The 21,136-nt window shown below is 42.9% G+C and overlaps 1 protein-coding gene across 4 annotated transcripts in view; it reads right to left on the bottom strand.

The window, feature by feature from the left end:
• Nucleotides 1–8,506: 8,506 nt before the first annotated feature.
• Nucleotides 8,507–21,136, bottom strand: part of BRSK2 (BR serine/threonine kinase 2) — a 171,358-nt gene continuing 158,728 nt past the window's right edge. For 2 of the 4 annotated variants that reach the window (XM_069740145.1, XM_069740143.1), the window contains exon 19: nucleotides 8,507–12,398. In XM_069740145.1, coding sequence (XP_069596246.1) covers nucleotides 12,379–12,398 — 20 coding nt within the window. In that variant the 3' untranslated portion in view covers nucleotides 8,507–12,378. Of the gene's footprint in view, nucleotides 13,586–21,136 lie in introns of all 4 variants that reach the window. The other 2 variants (XM_069740144.1, XM_069740142.1) reach the window with 2 other exon arrangements.

Raw genomic sequence — 21,136 nt, forward strand, 5'->3', positions numbered from 1 at the left:
TCCTAAACGCGCTCATTTTAAACAAAGAAGCCTGCCGGTTACCCGCGTGATGTCCAGGGGCCGCCGGAGAGGTGAATATATCAATATTTTTTATTTTAATTCTTTATTTTACACATTAATATGGATCCCAGGGCCTGAAGGAGAGTTTCCTCTCCTTCAGACCCTGGGAACCATCAGAATACCTTCCGATACTTGGTGTCCCATTGACTTGTATTGGTATCGGTATCGGCCGATACCGATACTTTCAAGTATCGGACGGTATCGCTCAACACTAATGATGACCCAATATGTGAATGGACCGAGCTGGTACAAGAAAGGAGCTGTAGCAATAATCTATCCCAACCCTTTGGATATCCTAGAATGTTAGAGTTGGAGGGACCTCCAGGGTCATCGTGTCCAACCCTCTGCTCAATGCAGGAGTCACTAAACCATCTCAGACAGATTCTGTCCAGCCTGTTTGAAGACTTCCATTGAAGGAGAACTCACCACCTCTCGTGGCAGCTTGTTCCACTCATTGATCACTGTCAAAAAGTGTTTTCTAATAACTAATCTATATCTTCTCCCTTTCAGTTTCATTCCATTGCTTCTTGTGTTTCCATGAGCAAATGAGAATAATGATGATCCCTCTACACTGTGACAGCCCTTCAGATATTTGTAGATGGCAATGACATCTCCTCTTAGCCTTCATCTTTAACCGTTCCTCGTAGGACATACCTTGCATACTTTGGGATTGGATATACAAAACATCCAAAATATTTTGACTGCTGCAATAAATGGAAGGAATAGGGATCAATGATGATAAAATGCAATAGTATATTCAATGAGTATGAAAAAAATGAGGGAAAATGGTAAGAACAGAAAGTTACTGACCCACATTCATGGTGTTAATGGAAAGTACTCCTACTGCCCAACACTCCAGTTTTGTAGGGTATACTGTATACATTTCCCATCATGCCATAGTCTTGCTCCTATCCAATGGTGGCCAATGATCTATCAATAACATAGTCCACTGTTGTACAGTATACAGCTAAGTCTCTGTATCTTATGTATACAACAGTCTTGACGTATTCTGTGGGATGTATAGAGCAGAGTCTGCGATTCCTGTGTGATGTACACAGCAGAGTCCATGTCTCTTATGGAATGTATACAGCAGTCTCAGTGTATCCTGTCTGATGCATATTCAGCCCTTATTATCAGGTGGAAAATCCACAGTTAGAATACAGGCGCACCAAAGAGATTAAATAAAATTGTATTGGGATACCTGAACATTTTCCACACAGATAGTAACCTGTAGTTAGAATTTGTAAGTTGACATATTAAGAATGCCATGTAATTGGTTTATGCTGGATTTCTTCATTGAACGTAAAGGAGAAAACTAAATCTGCAAACTAATTAAACTGTTGTGGATTTAGCTGATATAGGGTTAATGCCCTGGAAAACGGGCAAATTTAGACTGTAAAGAGTTCTCTGGTGCCACTTTCACAGTGGGAGGTGAGCCTCAACATTGGCGTTGTCAACAGATACCTACCAGGTCATATGCTCATTGAGATACAATATCATTAGTGCTGCTCACCATCTGATGTAGAAGTGAGAGGTGTCAGAAAACTCCAAAGCCTTACCTTAATACAGTAACGCCCATGTTAATGCTTCTCTGGTCCCCCACCGTCTTTATTTTACATCCATACTCTAGAAGACAACAATGTTGGCAGTCGTAGAGGGACACAGATCAGCTTAGCATGATCACAGAAGCACTAGGATGAGTGTCAGGGAGAACACCGGAGAGATCACACAACCCACCGCTGCCACCAGTTTGTCGTAGATGTAGCCATTTTACAGTATGGAGCACTGTGTGGCCATTATACAGTATGGAGCACTATGTGTGGTCATTATAGAGTATGTAGCATCATGTTTGGCCATTCAACAGTATGGAGCACTATGTGGCCATCATACAGTATGTAGCATCATGTGTGGCTATTATACAGTATGGAGCATCATGTGGTCAATATACAGTATGGAGCATCATGTAGGGCCATTATACAGTATGGAGCATCATGTGGTCAATATACAGTATGGAGCATCATGTAGGGCCATTATACAGTATTGAGCATCATGTGTTGCCATTATACTGTACGCAGCATCATGTGTGGCCATTATACAGTATGGAGCATCATGTGTGGCCATTATACAGTATTGAGCATCTTGTGTGGCCATTATACAGTATGGAGCACTGTGTGGCCATTATACAGTATGGAGCATCATGTGGGGCCATTATACAGTATGGAGCACTGTGTGGCCATTATACAGTATGGAGCATCATGTGTGGCCATTATACAGTATGGAGCATCATGTGTGGCCATTATACAGTATGGAGCATCATGTGGGGCCATTATACAGTATGGAGCACTGTGTGGCCATTATACAGTATGGAGCATCATGTGTGGCCATTATACAGTATGGAGCACTATGTGTGGCCATTATACAGTATCGAGCATCATGTGTGGCCATTATACAGTATGGAGCATCATGTGTTGCCATTATACAGTATGGAGCATCATGTGTTGCCATTATACTGTAAGCAGCATCATGTGGGGCCATTATACAGTATGGAACCCTGTGTGGCCATATTTTTTTCTGTTTATAATTATTGTTTATGAAACAGTGTGATCAGTGGGTGTGACTAGTTGTGAAATAGGTGTGGTCAGAGGCGTGGCCTAAAATTTGCCGCATGGTGCTATGCGCGCCGCTACCTTTGTCCCTCTTTGCCTTCTTCAAAAGTTGGGAGGTATGGTGTTATCATTCATATTCTCTAAAAAAAAAAAAAAAAAAAAGGCCAAGAAAGCAAAAATTCTGCAGGGGTATGTAAACTTTTGAGCACAACTGTATGTTGATGGAAAAATGAAAAAAAGTTATGAGATTTGGAAGAAGAGGAGGAAAAAAAGTAACCATAAAAACAAACAAAAAAAACACCCCAGTCATTAATATATCACTTAAAAGACTCTTCAGATATTTGTAGTCTATCTGTACGAGCGGCAGGAGAATGTGGCTGGAGAGGAAGCTTGAGCCTCTGTAGTCAGTCTTCAGCAATTGTCTTTTGTTTTATCTCTTTCAATTTACAAACATCAGGCAGCTGCTACAAAGGCAAATAAAATAATGGGATGCATTAAAAGAGGCATAGATGCTCATGAGGAGACTATAATTTTACCTCTATACAAGTCACTTGTTCGACCACACTTAGAATACTGTGCACAGTTCTGGTCTCCGGTGTTTAAGAAAGACATAGCTGAACTAGAGCGGGGGCAGAGAAGAGCGACCAAGGTTATTAGAGGACTGGGGGGTCTGCAATACCAAGATAGGTTATTACACTTGGGGCTATTTAGTTTGGAAAAACGAAGACTAAGGGGTGATCTTATTTTAATGTATAAATATATGAGGGGACAGTACAAAGACCTTTCTGATGATCTTTTTAATCATAGACCTGAAATAGGGACAAGGGGGCATCCTCTGCGTTTGGAGGAAAAAAGGTTTAAGCATAATAACAGACGTGGATTCTTTACTGTAAGAGCAGTGAGACTATGGAACTCTCTGCCGTATGATGTTGTAATCAGTGATTCATTACTTAAATTTAAGAGGGGACTGGATACCTTTCTGGAAAAGTATAATGTTACAGGGTATATACACTAGATTCCTTGATAGGGCGTTGATCCAGGGAACTAGTCTGATTGCCGTATGTGGAGTCGGGAAGGAATTTTTTTCCCCAATGTGGAGCTTACTCTTTGCCACATGGGTTTTTTTTGCCTTCCTCTGGATCAACATGTTAGGGCATGTTAGGTTAGGCTACGGGTTGAACTAGATGGACATATAGTCTTCCTTCAACCTTAATAACTATGTAACTATGTAACTATATAAGGAAAGTAACAGAAACAATCGTCAGCCAGCAGATCTCATGTAGTGATAAATCAAGGGTGATTCCTTGCTGAAATGCTCATGGGTCAGATAAGAGTGGACATGGGTGCAAACCTGCGCTGAGAACTGCTCTAATGGAAGAATGGATTGAAATGCCACAATATATCTCATTTTAATTTCTTTGCCTTTTTTTGTCTCCATTAGTTCTGAGGTTACAATCCGTGTTTAAACATTGATGTGGAAAAATGGTACCGCTGTCTATCAGTGTTTTGCATCTGGATGTCCATTTATTTTTTTAGTATCAGTGTTTTTCCGGTACAGATAAAGAAACAAATCTTCTCCTATACTTTGCAGTGTTAAACATGGACGGCACGCGGGTGGTACTCTGATGCCATCTGTGTGCTGTACGTGTTTTTCATGGACCCATAGACGTACAGCTGAAGGTATTGGCACCCTTGAAATTGTTCCAGAAAATTAAATATTTTTTATATTTAAGAACATTATTGTAATTACACGTTTTCTTATACACGTTTATTTCTTTTGTGTGTATTGGAACAACACAAAAAAACAGTGGAAAAAAGGCAAATTGCGATAATTTCATACAAAACCCCCAAAATGGGCCAAATAAAATTGTTGGCACCTTCAACTTAATATTTGCTTGCACACCCTTTGGAATAAATAACTGCAATCAATCGCTCCCCATAACCATCAACAAGCTTCTTACACCTCTCAACTAGAATTTTAGACCGCTCTTCTTTTGCATACTGCTCCAGGTCTCTTATATTTGAAGGCACCTTCTCCCAACAGCAATTTTAAGATCTCTCCACAGGTATTCAATAAGATTTCGACCTGGACTCATGGTTGGACACTTCAGAACTCTCCAGTGGTTTGTTTCCATCCATTTCTGGGTGCTTCTTGAGGTTTGTTTGGGGTCATTATCCTGCTGAAAGACCCGTGACCTAGTACCACAAACCCAGCTTTCTAACACTGGGCACTACATTGGGACCCAAAATCCTTTGGTAATCTTCAAGTGTCATGATAACTTGCACACAATACCAGAGGCAGCAAAATAATCCCAAAACATCTTTGATCCTCCACCATATTTGGCTGTAGGTACTCTTATTTTCTTTGCAGGCCTCATTCTGTTTTCGATAAACAGTAAAATGATGTGCTTTACCAAACAGCTCTATCTTGGTGTCATCTGTCCACAAATGCTTTGAGGGAAGGATTTTGGCTTACGTACATTTTGACAAAACTGCAGTCTAGATTTTTATGTCTCTGTGTCAGCAGTGGGGTCCTCCGCAGCCTCCTGCCATAATGTTTCATTTCATTCAAGTGTTGATGGATAGTTCACACTGACACTGATGACCCTGAGCCTAGTTCTTTGGAACTTGATTGGGGCTTCTTATCCACCATCTGGACTATCCTGAATTGTTACCTTTCATCAATTTTTCTCTGCTGTCCACATCCAGGGAGGTTAGCTACAGTGCCATGGGTTGTAAACTTGATTATGTTGCGCACCATGGACAAAGGAACATCAAGATCTCTGGAGACGAACTTATAACCTTGAGATTGTTGATACTTTTCAACAATTTTGGTTTTCAAGTCCTCAGACAGTACTCTTCTCTTTCTGCTCTCCATGCTTACTGTGGTGCACACAGAAACACAATGCAAAGATTGAATCAATTTCTCCCATTTGTATCTGGTTTCAGGTGTGATTTTCATATTGCCCACACTTGTTACTTGCCACTGGAGAGTTTGAACGAGCATCACATGCTTGAAACAGATTTGTTTACCCACAATTTTGTCCTGCCCATTTTTTTTTTTTTGTGTGAAATTATGTTCAATTTGCCTTTTCTTCTCCGTTGTTTTGTACTGTCCCAGTACACACAAAGGAAATATAGGTGGTATAACAAAACGTGCAATTCCAATAATTTTTGGGAGAAATACTTCATTTTCTGGAATAATTTCAAGAGTGCAAACACTTTCAGCCACCTTGTCATCTGTGCTGCCAGGAAAAAAATGGACATGTGAATAGAACTATAGATTATAATGGGTACGTGTGGTATCCGTGAAAAGAGAGCCGGATACACCACTATGTGCAGCACGGGCATCTGAATGATTAATTTAATGTGTATTTATAAATCCCAAGCAGGCATTATCTGTTGTGGCTAACTATAGTGTGAAGGCTAAACCTGGAGCCTTGTAGTATGTTCCAGCCCCCACAGACTGAAAAGCAAACATTATGGTATCAGGTATAATACAAATGTTCTCTCCCTTAAAATCACTGCTTAAAGGGCTTGTCCACCTTCAAAAGACATGGCTCGAAATGCTTGTATAGCTATAAAATAACAAGCACAGAAGGTCTTCGCCTTCCCTTGGCCCAGCACTGGCTATCCGCCACTGATCCATTCTCTCCTTACTGGCTGCAGTGGTGAAGTCATGACTACTGATCAATAAACAGCAGAGAGGCGGTGCTGGACCTGGCAGGGTGAGTAAGAGCTCAGCCTGTTTCTCATACCTCACTGAGCCAGTGGGCTAACGTTGGTTGAAAAGGGACAAACTCTTTAATTGCTTTTTCTATGTCATGCCCTATCCCTCTCCCACTCCAAAAATAAATAAATATATGGAAATGAAGAAAGGAAAAAAGCGGCACTCACCGTTCCTTAAAAATAGTCCTTTGTTCCATTGCAAGGGACATGGCGTGGTGTACAGAGAGCGTGAAGGACGGCGGCCGTTTCGCGTACAAATCCAGGACATTTCTTTGCTGTGCCTTTACCCCTCGCCCCCCCTCCAAAAAAAAAATAAAATAGATAGATATATGCCAAAAGCTGCATTGGTCGCTTGTAGAATTAGAAAGTATGGCATAACTAGGCAATTTAGCATTGGAGAGCTGAGTGGCAACCCCTCTGAAAAACTATAATGGCAGCCAAATTGTTATCCAGCTTTCATAAATATACCGTAGATGAGACAAAGTGAGAGCTAAATGGAATTTGTAAAAAAAAGTAACACAAATGGATGACCTCTCTAAGGCTATGCACACACTACGTTTGTGTCTATTTTCATGGGCATATGCTGAGAAGGAGACCCTCCGTATGGGAAAGCACAGACTGCCTATCTGCCAGATGGAGATAAAAGAACACACTTTTGGCCTCTGTCTGGTCAATGGGGGCCTACGGGAACATTACAGGATACATCAGGAAAAGCTCCAGACCTATACTGTAAGCTAAGACACAGCCTAGAACCTACTGATCTCATCATAGGCGAAAACGTTCTTACCTCTAACTGGTCATCAGAAGTCCAGAAGGTCTTTTGCAGTCAAGTGGGGGTTCTGATTTGCCTGTCTAGAAATCCTACAAGCAGCTCTCACTGAAATATTGCTTGGTCATCCAGACCTTGTCTTGATCTCTACTCTTCCTGTTAACTGCCTTTTCTTAATTACATCTCGAACTGAGAAACAGGCAATTTTAAAACACTTTGCTATCTACTTATAGCCTTCTCCTGCTTTGTGGACCTCCACCATCTTCATTTTCAGGGTGCTAGGCAGCTGGTTAGAAGAACCCATGGTTGCTTTTTTTGGCACAAGGAGGCTGGGTTTTTTTTAAAGCTGGGAAATTATCGAACGATAATATTGAACAAGCCATAAGTCGCAAAGAGACTAAATAAGGTCTGAAACCTCGGTCAAAGTTATCTGAGCTCACGAATCTCCAAGGGTCCCCAAACATTTGCATTGGCTCATTTTCCTTTTTATAATTTTTAAAATGTAAAAAATGACTATATATATTTTTTTCTTCCTTAAAATACAAAGGAAATGTGTCATCTTTATCTTTCGGCCTTTTAGAGATCATTTCATCTTCAACTTGCCTAACTGTTCACAATAACAGTAATTTTTACCATGATTGCCCAAACTTTTACATGCCGCTGTACATAAGGAATATGTCAGCGTGTTACTATATTCCTTTTTTAGAGGAGTTGTCTAGGAAAATAAAGAAATTTGACCTAGTCCCCATAAACAGTGGCGAAAATATTATTTGGCCCTTGACTAGAATTGCAGCAATCATGGAACCCAATAATCAAAAGTGGCTTTTGGGAAAAGCAGAAGAGCATTATTATTAGATTTTGTCTTTAACCCTGGACAACCCCTCTAATATTCCTGTGCTGGATGAATCCAAGGGGAATTAATCTGTGACAAAGTTATATAACAGTGATGAGTGAACATGCTTGGATATCGTGTTATTCGAGTATCGCGGGCGTGCTAGAATGATATGTTCGAGTCCCCGCGACTGCATGATTCGTGGCTGTTAGACTGATTCGTGGCTGTTAGACAGCAGCAACACATGTGGGGATTGTCTAACAGCCGCAACACATGCAGCAGCACAGACTCGAACATAATATCTGAGCAGGCCCGAGATACTCCGATAACACCCAAGCATGCCCAGATAACACATCATCACTATTATTGAACATAATTTTGCATTATGACCGTCATACGTACATTTTGCTACCTTGTAGGGTGATCAGCAACGTTCCAATCCACAAACCGTCGATGGATCCATGTTTGCAGCCACAGTGACTCCAGGTGAAATAACCACAGCACATCGTCTACATACTGAACAATTTTATTGGCTGTTTTCAGACGTTCATTTTTTTTTTCTTTCTTTTTTTTTTTAGAACGCCAATGCGGGTGGGTAACATGCCGCAGTGTGCGCCCACTGGCTTTACAAAACACACAAGGGAAATATTGCTGTCCAAATGCCTACCACCGCCACTCCTGCCCTGGAGCCATGCATGTCTGGTCTCCCGGAGGTCATGGGGTGTAATACTGTAAAATGTGCAAGTGTAGAAAGGCAGGAGGTCAACAGAACATTGGCATTAACTCTTTCAGGATTCCGGCAACATTAAAAGAGTAACTATGGGACACATGCCCTGCCCTTACATCTCTCCTGCCCCAAGAAATCAGCACCTCATAGTACATAATACCCTTTGATCGTCATGATTTTATGTTCAAACATATATACAATGGAGCAGGTATTAAAACCGTAGGGACAAGAGAGAACAAGGAGGGAGCTCGGTGTATACCAGAGATTGAGGCCTTGTTTTATTTCTGAACCTTAAGATGGCGGCAAGAATGTGTTTTCTCCTGCTGTACCATAGATAAGTATTGTGCTGTCTCTCCCATTCACAGGACATATTCTCAGAAAATCAGATTATTTACATACCAGCGGAATCATTCATCGCAAACGAGATCCTTGTACAGCTAATAGCTTAAATATATATATTTATATTGTATTTATAAATAACAGAGACTTTCACACCACACACTGCGCGAAGGGCCTGCGGAGCGTGCTGCTGCGTACGGAGCGTGCAGAGCGTGGTGCGGTGAGTATACAGACTGCAGACCGGGGCCTGGGGCTGTGTACAGTACCATGTAAGCATTGCAGCATTTTGTATGTACATGCATATGGCAGAGCCCTGAGGGTTACTGGAGGATGAGCCCATCATGGATGATCCCAAATGTGTATTTAGGAGGTGCAATCTGCAAATCTGATTCCATGGCATTACATCAGTGCCTGTATCTGTATGCATAGATGCCAACCGTCCCACTACTCCTGGGTTTATAGATGCCAACCATCCCGCTACTCCTGGGTTTATAGATGCCAACCATCCCGCTACTCCTGGGTTTATAGATGCCAACCATCCCGCTACTCCTGGGTTTATAATGCCAACCATCCCGGTACTCCTACGTTTAGAGATGCCAACCGTCCCGCTACTCCTGGGTTTATAGATGCCAACCATCCCGCTACTCCTGGGTTTATAGATGCCAACCATCCCGCTACTCCTGGGTTTATAGATGCCAACCATCCCGGTACTCCTACGTTTAGAGATGCCAACCGTCTCGCTACTCCTGGGTTTATAGATGCCAACCGTCCCGCTACTCCTGGGTTTATAGATGCCAACCATCCCGCTACTCCTGGGTTTATAGATGCCAACCATCCCGCTACTCCTGGGTTTATTGATGCCAACCGTCCCACTACTCCTGGGTTTGTAGATGCCAACCGTCACACTACTGGGTTTATAGATGCCAACCGTCCCGCTACTCCTGGGTTTGTAGATGCCAACCATCCCGCTACTCCTGGGTTTATAGATGCCACCTGTCCCGATACACCTGGGTTTACAGATGCCACCTGTCCCGATACACCTGGGTTTATAGATGCCAACCGTCACGCTACTCCTGGGTTTATAGATGCCACCTGTCCCGATACACCTGGGTTTATAGATGCCAACCGTCCTGATACTCCTGGGTTTATAGATGTCAACCGTCTTGCTACGCCTGGATTTATAGATGACAACAGTCATGCTAATCCTGGGTTTATAGATGCCAACTGTCACGCTGCTCCTGGGTTTGTAGATGCCAACTGTCATGCTGCTCCCGGGTTTATAGATGCCAACCGTCCTGCTACACCTAGGTTTACAGATGCCAACCGTCACGCTGTTCCTGGGTTTGTAGATGCCCACCGTCACTACTCCCGGGTTTATAGATGCCAACCGTCCCGCTGCTCCTGGGTTTATAGATGCCAACAGTCACTCTACTCCTGGGTTTATAGATGCCAACCGTCTTGCTACTCAATACCACATACTGCCCCAAATGGGACGTTCTGTGCAAAACAAGGGGCATTCTCGGGGGGGTCGGGAGTTCAACTTCTCCAGAATTGTTGCCAAATATATGTATGGCTGGTGAATAAGTTCCAAACCCTCTGTATACATCTCGTCCTGATTTACCAAAAAGTGGTCTCATCATGCGGAAAAACCCATAAAAGTTAAATTAAATTGCTTGGGACAAAACCTTTTCTTTGAGTTCTGGACCATAAACAAAATGGTCTTTACATGATAACTGTAATCTGTGGGGGAACCTGATAGCACCAAGACAGGGAAACTAAAGCATGGTGCCTATTGAAATGAATGGGTTGTCTGTATAATCCACATTCATAGCAGGTTTATCCTCTATTAAAGGTATCAAATTTACAGCATAGATGATAACTTGGTGTCGGAGTACCGGGACCCCTACGGATCTCCAAAAGGGGGTCAAGAAACCCCAGTTTGAATGGAGCAGGCTGACTCTCCATGAAAAGTTTATGGTACTTCTGGAGTTGGTCTTTATGTCCCACTTTCCTCCTGCATTCGTCACACTTTATATAAATGGTGGCTCCGATGTACTGGGGGTCCTATTATGGTCCTCCTGATTTTTTTACCTCCCCAGGCTCTATAGATAGCACAGTAGCTCATGTGTTAAAACGTTTGTGTATAACCAGTGCAGCCAGAATGGGAACCATGTTTCTTTACCCCCCTATGAAACCAGCTTTAGGGTGAACGGGTATTTCTGATACCACGTTTCGGTAGTCCCCCTGCAGAGCGCTGTGTGCAGATGCATATATATAGAAGAACATATGTAAACGCTGCTTGCAATGCTTGTGTGCTGCGGGGCTCTGCACCACTCCACCTATCATCCGCAGCCGCGATCCACAGGCCCGTCTTGCAGTTAGCAGTTAATAATTTAAACACAAAGGATTAACACCCGACCCCTAAACTTACAAACCTTATAAAAATAGCCCCAATATTTCACATTATGCAACAGGACATGCCAATCCCCCCTGTGTACATCCCCCACAAGATGATGAAGAGCTGAATACTAGGGCACTGCCCTATATGGGGGGTCCACACGGAGTGCAGCTCCTCTTGTGACCCTCTCTGGATGTAGCAGTGTGTTGTGTGCGCGCGCACGCGCATGTGTGTCTACGTGTAAACATAATTAACCCCTTAAATACATTCAGCACTTTAAAACCCTTAATATAGTCTATTAACCCCTTTCAGCCTGAAGAGCTGCAGGCAACCACAGGCGTTACATTATGGTCCTCGGGTTCTTGAGTGGTGCAGCTAGGCGGGGGTTCAGGAGTTGAGTTATCATTAAGGTAATAATAGTTAGCTTCCTGCGACATAATCATGAACTCCGACCTTTCCTGGTATTAGGGTATGTGCATATAGAGTTTTTCTAATGGAAACCGCTCCAGGAGTTTTGGAGGAGTTTTTTTTGCTTCATCAAGAGTTTTCTCTTTTTTTTTTTTCCTGAAGGTTTTGCAGTCTTCTGATTGGACAATTTCTAGTTCCATTAGCAGCTGCTACAAATAATTGAAATTCACTTTCTTTTCGAAACCTGAAGTGGAAAAAAAAAATGACCAGCAAAGTGAACAGCAAGATTTTTTTTCAAGCTTTTTCTTTTTTTTTCAGTGGTCCAGCTCCCCAAAAAATCCTCAAAAAAAAAAAAAACTCTATGCGCACATAGCCTTGATGGTAACCCAACTCCTGCTTGCTCCATTGCCCATCTCTGCAGGCTTCCAAGGTGGATGGTAGGTGTAGGGTTGAGTCAGGGTCATCTTCTGGCCAGGCGGACAAGAATAGGAGGAGATGAAGGGCGGCTGGTTAGCTTTTTGGGATAATTCCTGGGGGTGTAAAGTGAGGGACAACACACATGCGAGAAGGAAAGAGAAAGTATGGAGAGAAGCAGAAAATGCCAATCGGTGGCGATTAATGACCATGGGCCAGGCATGAAGAACAGAAGAGAAAATGGCATCGTAGAGAGATGAAATGGAGAACAGACAGACAAGACAGGGAAGAAAAGTCGTTAGTTTGGGATCGTTGAACCGAGCAGGCTGCAGCCAGCAATGATTGTGCTCTGAGCTCTCTATATACATATTTATAGGCGTATATACACAGACATTCAGTGTCCAGACTAGAAAATGGTGCACTGATTACTAGTCCTAATACTGGGATAAGGTGTGTGCTACAATATATACACACTCTGTATGTATTTACAAGGCAGAAGATACATATATATATATATATACTTAAGATAAATCCACGTTCCATAGTCCAGTGCTATCTACATTGGGGTATAATGGAGGAGAACCCATATCTCAGCTGCATTGTGCGGTTGGAGTGATGAAGATGATGGTCTGGAGATGCGGAGCATTCACCCTGTGCCCACTGGATATTGCAGTTTAGCTACTGAAAAGGCAATGACATCTGATGGGGCACATCAGCAGAAAGCACTGGCAGCTGCTGTGGTACTACAAGTCTTGCAGGACATGCTTGGACTTGTGGTTCTACAACAGCTGGAGATCCAGATGTTGCCCAATGATGTAATCACAGGTTGAAATGTTTGCACCATGTCACTGTGTGTACTACAGGCATATGGACAGATACCAATTGCAACATTCTCCAGGATTATTGTACAGAAGGTCCTTATTCATTTCTTCGCAGTGTCTTAAAGGAGCCATTTCCTATAGTACCACTGTGTGACACTGCCACCTGGTGTTCACCGAGTACATGGCAGGGGACACATTCTCCCTGTAGTACCATTGGGCTTTAGTGACATCTTGGGGGCACAGTAGGAAACTCCTCTGTTATGTGCCCTGTTTGCTGGGGGAAGCAGGGATAGGGGTCTCCTGAGTGATGACAGGGCTGGTTTTCCTTGATCTCTCCTTCCCGCTGGCTCCCAGGGGCCCCTGCTCCTTATTATCGGATGGACGCTGCTTGCTGAGGGGCCCAGGGGCAGGAGAAGCGTGACCGTTCTTCTCGTCTGAAAAAAGTTGTTTAAGTACGTCAAAGAAGTTACTGATTGGGCGGCCTAGAGACAGAGAGAAAAACGGAGAGAGGGGGGAAGGGTAAGAGACAGGCGGAGAGAGAGAAAGGTAGAGAGAGACAGAGACGATGGGAAAGAATTGAGGAGAAACACTTGACATGAGCCCGTTGGCCGTACATAGGAGGGGCAGCCAATTTCGTCTTTAATTTGATGATGTTCACTCACGAAAACTGGTTACTAGTTGGAAGACTAGCTGATATGCGAATAAGTCTGGAATGGACTCTCACAATGGCTGCCACTGCCGCATGTAGACAACGGGTACACTGGAAAGAAGGGGTTAAAGAGAGACTGCAAGGGGCAAAATGGCAGGTAGATAGAAATAATGAAGTCAGGAAGGGATGGGGATGAAAGGAAACCCATAAAAGGATGACCGTAGCAGGAAAAACAAAAATCAGAGTAAAGATCCGATCACTGGAACATTTCACCCGCCATCGTCCCTTTACTCCCAAAAATGGAAAGCCATCATTTCTTCCACCATATAGGTCCCTGGAGGTGTATCTATAGGGGAGCAGGGGGTGCACCGGGAGAGGGTAGCAGTATGCAAAAAGAGACAAGATGGCGGGGGCCTAGTAGGGATTCTATTGGGATCAAGCTGCAGGTATCACTTGCATTTTTCCATCTGCTTCTGAACACTATGTTATGTGAACAGAGGGGAAAATGGCCCCAAATATCGAACACGTGCTCCCTCTCCATCCATATACATAAAAGCATATTCCTGTTCTAGAAAATAAATGTTGTGTCATTTTCCAGTATAATTTCTGCCTTCATTTTTCACTGTTTTGCAGATTTCTGCTGGCTGTATGCCCATACGGGCCCGGGGCTCTAATACCTGTCCTGTAGACGCCGTACGCCTATGTGTCACTGGACAAGGACACTTCGCAATCATCGATCCCATTGTATCATAGAAAGCAGAGAGCTGCAAAACTTTTAGGAATTGGGACAGAAAGTATAGTGATACATTTTCATTTCATGAAGAATAACATTCATTTTATGGAACAGAAACGCTCTTTCCATGGGTTGTCCAGGATTTATTGGGACTGGGGTATAACAAATAATAATTACTCCGCTGTTAAAGGGGTTATCTGGGACTATTATTATGTTATTTTTACTATTTGTCTAAGACCTAACAGGAAGCTAGTTGGTACCACTACCTACATGCTTTTTGTTTCCTTCGCTGATCTCTGCCGACACAAAGCAATCACTGACCGCTCCTGCATTGATTCTGCAGCTTCCACTGACGTGACGCCAATACAGCAGCCACTTCTCTTCTGCTCTGCTCTGTTAAAGGGGCGTGACTGCCAATGTCATGCTAATTGACAGCCGGCTCCCCACGGACTAACTGCTGGAAGCAGGCTGTAAATGTGCATGACGTCAGCAGTCTCACCCCGTCGACAGAGCAGCTTAGAAGAGGAAGAGCTGCTCTGATGACGTAAAACAGCAGAATCGCTGGCAGGAGCGGTCAGTGACTTCTCTGGACCGGTGTCAGGCAGAACAAGCCTGAGTTTGAGACAGGAGACCCACGGCTAGTCCACACATCACAGACCATACCGTGTTTCATGGATGTTTGAATTCAGCCATATATTATTTTTGAGAGCTCCTTTCTAGTGACAGATTCAGCTCATTAATGCATTGAACAAAGTTGGTCACCTGTGTGAAAAACTTCCAGACTCTACCATCCTTTTAGCTGCTGCGTTGTCAGAAAATGATCTATTGTTTAAATCAAATTTTTGTGTTGCATATATTTTTTTTACATGTTTTTTTTTCATCTCATGATCTGTATCTAAAAAGAAAATTAGTAATCTTACAACTTTCACACCGATCACTGGGAGTTTTCCAGATTTATACTTCCTGTCCTTTTAGGAAGACTTTTCAGCAGGCTTCTTATCATCAAGGAGCATGATTACAATGACAGGTAACTCCTCTATATACAGCTGATAACACAGGATCATAATAGGCGATGCCACAGCTGACCCTGCTCCCCCTCCCTTCACGATGACCTCTGCACATGCTCATTAGATGCTTCAATATAAAAGATAGGGTCAGAGTTAGGGCGCACTCAGACATCCTTGCATATTGGTCCGGTTTGCTTCATAGAAATATATGCAGCTGACATGCTTGGGTTGGGAGAGCCGAGGCCAGTCTGTGCATTAGTGGTCTTTGCGCGGACCGATCGGCATGACGTCTGTTGCAGCTAAGACTACGTTCACATTTGCGTTGCTTCGGGCGCAACCGCGGGGACGCATGCGTCATGCGCCTCTATATTTAACATGGGGGGCGCATGGACATGCGTTGTGCTGCGTTTTGCGACGCATGCGGTTTTTTTGCCGCACGCGTAGGGCGCAGAGGACGCAGCAAGTTGCATTTTTTTTTGCGTCCAAAATTCGGCAAAAAAGAACGCATGCGTCGCAAAACGCTGCGTTTTAGCGTGCGTTTTGTTGCGTTTTTGTTTGTGTTGTGCGTTGCGGCTCCGACGCAACATCGCACAACGCAAATGTAAACGTAGCCTAAAGTACATGTCGATTTCCTGAAACAGGAGGTTACACTCTAAAATAGCCCGAGTGACTGGTGTGAAAACTGCAAGATTTCTCATTTTTATTTTTAATATAGATATAGGAAACAAAAAAACATTGCCAAAATAAAAAATCAATACATGAATAAATAAATCATTAAACTATTATTTATTATTAAATAAATAATAAAGTAAATTTAACACAAAATTGTGATTAAAACAGTAGGGCATTTTATGATAACACATTGCCTTTAAAACAGTAATTAAAAAAACATGTAGTGGTCTAAAATCTGATTTATAATATGGCTCCCGACCCGAACACTAACCTACATTTGCTTATCTATATAGATGTAGCAAATTTCAATTTATCACTCGTTGGTTTGTTCAATGTGATAATGTGCTGCCATAGTCTTTGCGCTTGTCTGGTAGTGCAGCACAGCTTCATTTATAAGGGTATGTGCACACGCTGCAGATTCTGCGGATCCGCAGCGGTTTCCCATGAGTTTACAGTACCATGTTAACCTAGGGAAACTAAATCCGCAGTGCACATGCTGCGGAAAAAAACGCGCGGAAACGCAACGGTTTATTTTCCGCAGCATGTCAATTCTTTGTGCGGATTCCGCTGCGGTTTTACACCTGCTCCAATAGAAAACTGCAGGTGTAAAGCCGCAGCAGAATCCGCAGTAGAAACCGCGATAAATATACAGGAAAAACCGCAGCGGTTTTGCACTGCGTTTTTTCCAAATCCGCTGCGGAAAAATCCGCAGTCCTCCAGAAGACGTGTGCACATACCCTATAAATGCTGAAAAGTTGCAGTACCACAAATGGCCTGTGGACAAAAGTGGCATTCTCCCCCCAAAAAAAATGTATTTCCCCATAGGAAAAGACTATTACTATTAATGATATTTGGGGGTCCCGTTTTAGCATTGGGGTCTACAACCTTCATGTTATGCCACTGATGCTAGTGTTTATGGCGGCCTTTATCCCTCACATGGGCAGACTACAGACTGCTGTAAAGCAGCCCATCGTCTGATTACGGGCTGACGTATACAGGTATAACTATGGGAGGGCTTCCTAGGAACTTTCTTTGATGGGGAATTGTTATTTTAGCAATTTCCTACTCTTTTACCACAGGATCAACAAAATGTGAGCGCTCTACTTAGGACAACTGTTATAAATTCTGGCAAGAAAATGTAAAAAAAAATATCATCCTGGGGAAATAATTTAAAGAAAGGAAGGCAGAAAATAGGAAAGAGAAGGGGTCGGATGGGTGAGAAGAGGGTGGACGGGACGGAGAGATGTGGCAGAAGGAACACTGATATGCAGAGACAGCCATAGACAGATATGAGACAACATGACACAAATCATTGCGAGAGTGCTGAGCACGTAACATTATACAAGCCATCGTTCAGCTCTGTAGTCAATGGACGGCGCGCTGTGCCGCAGCCTACAGAGCCACTGAGCTGAATGACGCGTGAAGCGGATGAGACAGAAATGGCGGCGTTATTTAGGAGGCAGAAGGAGCATGTTGGTGCAGGGAAAGAAGCGGCAAATGGGGTGAGGAAAGCAGAGCGGGGGGCTGATCACAGCGTGGGCAGTGGCCGCGGGAACAGTCTGGTCTGTGTTTGCAAAGGATTGTGGGATGTAATGTATCAACAGCAGTTTACTGCGGCCTAGGCCTCATTTACCAAAACTGCCTTTGTAGCCCATAGCAACCAATCAGAGATCAGCTTTCATTTTACCAGTGCAGTTTAAGAAATGAAAGTTGAGCTCCGATTGGTTGCTATGGGCTTCAAACACAGATTAATCGTCAGTCAGTTTTGAGAAATGGGGTCTCATGTCTTATTGGTTTGGATGTGAATAGGCGCTAAAGGAAGCCACCCTCTGATAAGAAGTGTCAGGCCTCCGAAAAAAGGACCTTGTTTTCAACCAATCAGCTTCTATCTTGTAAAATGTATTGACGTAGGGGGCTGCGATGTACATGGGGCAACCTGCTTTATTCCATAGGTGTATATTATCAGTGATAGTGGATACATGGATACCTAATTTTGTGCTGAGGAATTGTATTCATCACCATTAATAGACCTAGTGTGTATCTGAATGCAGAAGTTTATGTTTTATCCTAACCGAACTAATGAAATCCAGTTAAATCCTGTCAGGTCTAAAGGTGAACACTAAGCACAACCAGACTAAAAAAAAACATAAGAAATTAATGACTTTAAAGGGGATGTCTGATGCCTATTTTAATGGGAGTCTCAAACGAGACGTCACAGGAGGATGGCAGACACTTCTCCACAACTTATACCACCACTCCGAAACAGAATGTCAAAGGGCGCCACTGCGGTCACTTACCAAAGCTTCTGTCATCACCATCCTCTGATGTCACCTTGTTTCAGAGGGGTGATGGAATAGTGACCGCAACTTCAGTGGCCACCACACTTCTTCTGTGGTCGCGGCCACACTTTTGTCCCCACCACCTGCATCTTTGGTCGCTGCTGCCATAGTCCCTACTTCTGACTCCAGCGCCTTTTTCTGACTATGGAGGTAGCGACTGAAGATTCCAACGGTAGGCACTGAAGATGTGTATCAGCAGACACTAGAACTGTGGAACTTCTGTATCAGCCCACCCTGAAACTGGGTGAAGCAAAATGCAGACGGTGGGCACTAAAGAAGTGAATCAGCAGACAATACAACTGTGGTCTCTTCTGTATCAGCCCACCCTGAAACTGGGTGACCGAAGATGCAGATGGTGAGCACTAAAGAAGTGAATCAACGGAGACTAAAGCTGTGGTCACTTCTGTAGAAGCCCACCCTGACCGAAGATGCAGATGGTGGGCACTAAAGAAGTGTATCAACGGAGACTAAAGCTGTGGTCACTTCTGTAGAAGCCCACCCCAAAACAGGGCGACTGAAGATGCAGATGGTGGGCTCTAAAGAAGTGTATCAACGGACACTAAAACTGTGGTCACTTCTGTAGAAGCCCACCCCAAAACAGGGCGACTGAAGATGCAGATGGTGGGCTCTAAAGAAGTGTATCAACGGACACTAAAACTGTGGTCACTTCTGTAGAAGCCCACCCTGAAACAGGGTGACCAAAGATGCAGAAGGTAGGCACTGAAGATGTGTATGAGTGGACCCTAAAGCCGTGGTCACTTCTGTAGAAGCCCACCCTGAAACAGGACGTCATCAGGGGACAGTGTCAGAAACTGTGGTAAGGGATTGCAACGCTGCTCCTGATGACATCCTGTTTCAGTGGGGTACTAGAAGCTGTGGGGAAGTGACTGCAGGGCTATCCTGTGCTTGACACTACCCTCTGACAAAACGTCACAGGAAGTAAAGAAAAAGCAGCACATATAAGGATTAGCTATATAGGGAGAATAGAAGGGAGTTTTAGAATATAGCAAGTTACAAAAGTGGTTAGGGCTTAAAGATAGATATTTATTAAAGGGCATGAGGCTAAGGTCACACTGGGCGTTTTTGCTGTGTTTTTTTTTCTGCAGCAAAACCTGAGTGAAGAAGCTGCGGCAAAAATGCCCAGTGTGAACATAGTCTTATAGGTATCGAACAACCCCTTAAACAAATGGTTGATCAAAGCAGAGATCTTGGTCTGTGAGACTGTACCGATATCTAAAGGAAGAAAATAATCGCATACCTGAGACATACATGTGCCCAGAGTGCTGGTCATGATGGCTAGGTAATATACTCCATAGTAGGGGATGAAAGGGTGTCTGTCAGCATCAAATGACTGTTCATACCAACCACAAGTGCTTGATGCACCCTTGGTGTGGCCCTGCGGTCCAGTGTACCTTCCCACCTAATTGAACAGTTATTTTGTGCTGACAGACTCATTTTAAAGGGAAATCTATCATAGAAAATTAATCATTTTTTTTTGTTTCCATGTATTTGTTTTTTCTTTTTCTCACAACCTTTATTAAAAATAAAAAATAATAATCTTGCAATTTTCACACAGGCCACTGGGGCTTTTTTTTAGACTAATACTTTTCTTCTTTTCAGGAAACGTTTTCAGCAGGCTTCTTATCATCAGAGGCAGGATTACAATGACAGGTAACGTCTCTATACACAACTGATAGCACAGGATCTACCAATCACAATAGGTGATGTCACAGTTGACTCTGTTCCCCCTTCCTTCACAATGACCTTTGCACATGCTCATTAGATGCTTCAATAAAAAAGATAAGGTTAGGATCTGACTATTGTGGCTATGTACACGTGTTGTTTCCTGAACCAACAGGAAAGTTAGATTCTAGAAAAGCCCCAGCGGCCAATGTGAAAATTGCACGATTTCTAGATTTTTAATTTTAACACAGATTGTGATATAAATTACAAAGCATTGCCAAAAAATGTTTAAAGAATGTTTATTAATGCGCAAAAAAACAATGGCAAAAAACGCCAGAGAGGACTCTTCAGGAAAAAAACTGCCCTATAGAATAACATCAGTCCAAGTGCGATCCGATGTTTTGTTAGATCGCACTCAGACCAAAAATACACACACTTAGAAAGTGTTCAAATGTATTTATTTTTTTTTTGCTGAGCTTTTGGAGTGGAAACAGAACAAAAGATATTTTAGAAAAGTTTTGTGTTTTTCAGCAGGATTTTAGAGAGTTTCACTCATTGGCTATGTACCCACAGAGTTTTTCTACTTGTTTTTGGAGAAGAAATTGAGCAGAAACTGAGAGAAAAGACTCTTCAAATCTTCCTCAAAAATGCAAACCTCTCCCATAACTTGGAAATTCTGCTCCGCTTCCTCTCCAAAAACTCAGCAAAAAGACTTGGCGTGCAAATTGTTTTAACCCATTAGTTTCTTTTTCTTTTTTGTTTTTGAAGCATTTTGCTTTAAGTAATTAGGGAAATATGAGACATACTATAAACTGCATTTTTTGTGGCTATTTTTCACTGTTTTGGTGCATTGTTTTGTTCCTTGGAGTTTTCACACTTGCCATGTTCTAGGTAAAGCATTTATTTTAATAAAAATAATTATAAAAAAAGCGGAAAAACACATAAAATTT

Source organism: Ranitomeya imitator, chromosome 9 (genome assembly GCF_032444005.1).
Source record: "Ranitomeya imitator isolate aRanImi1 chromosome 9, aRanImi1.pri, whole genome shotgun sequence".
NCBI lineage: Eukaryota > Metazoa > Chordata > Amphibia > Anura > Dendrobatidae > Ranitomeya > Ranitomeya imitator.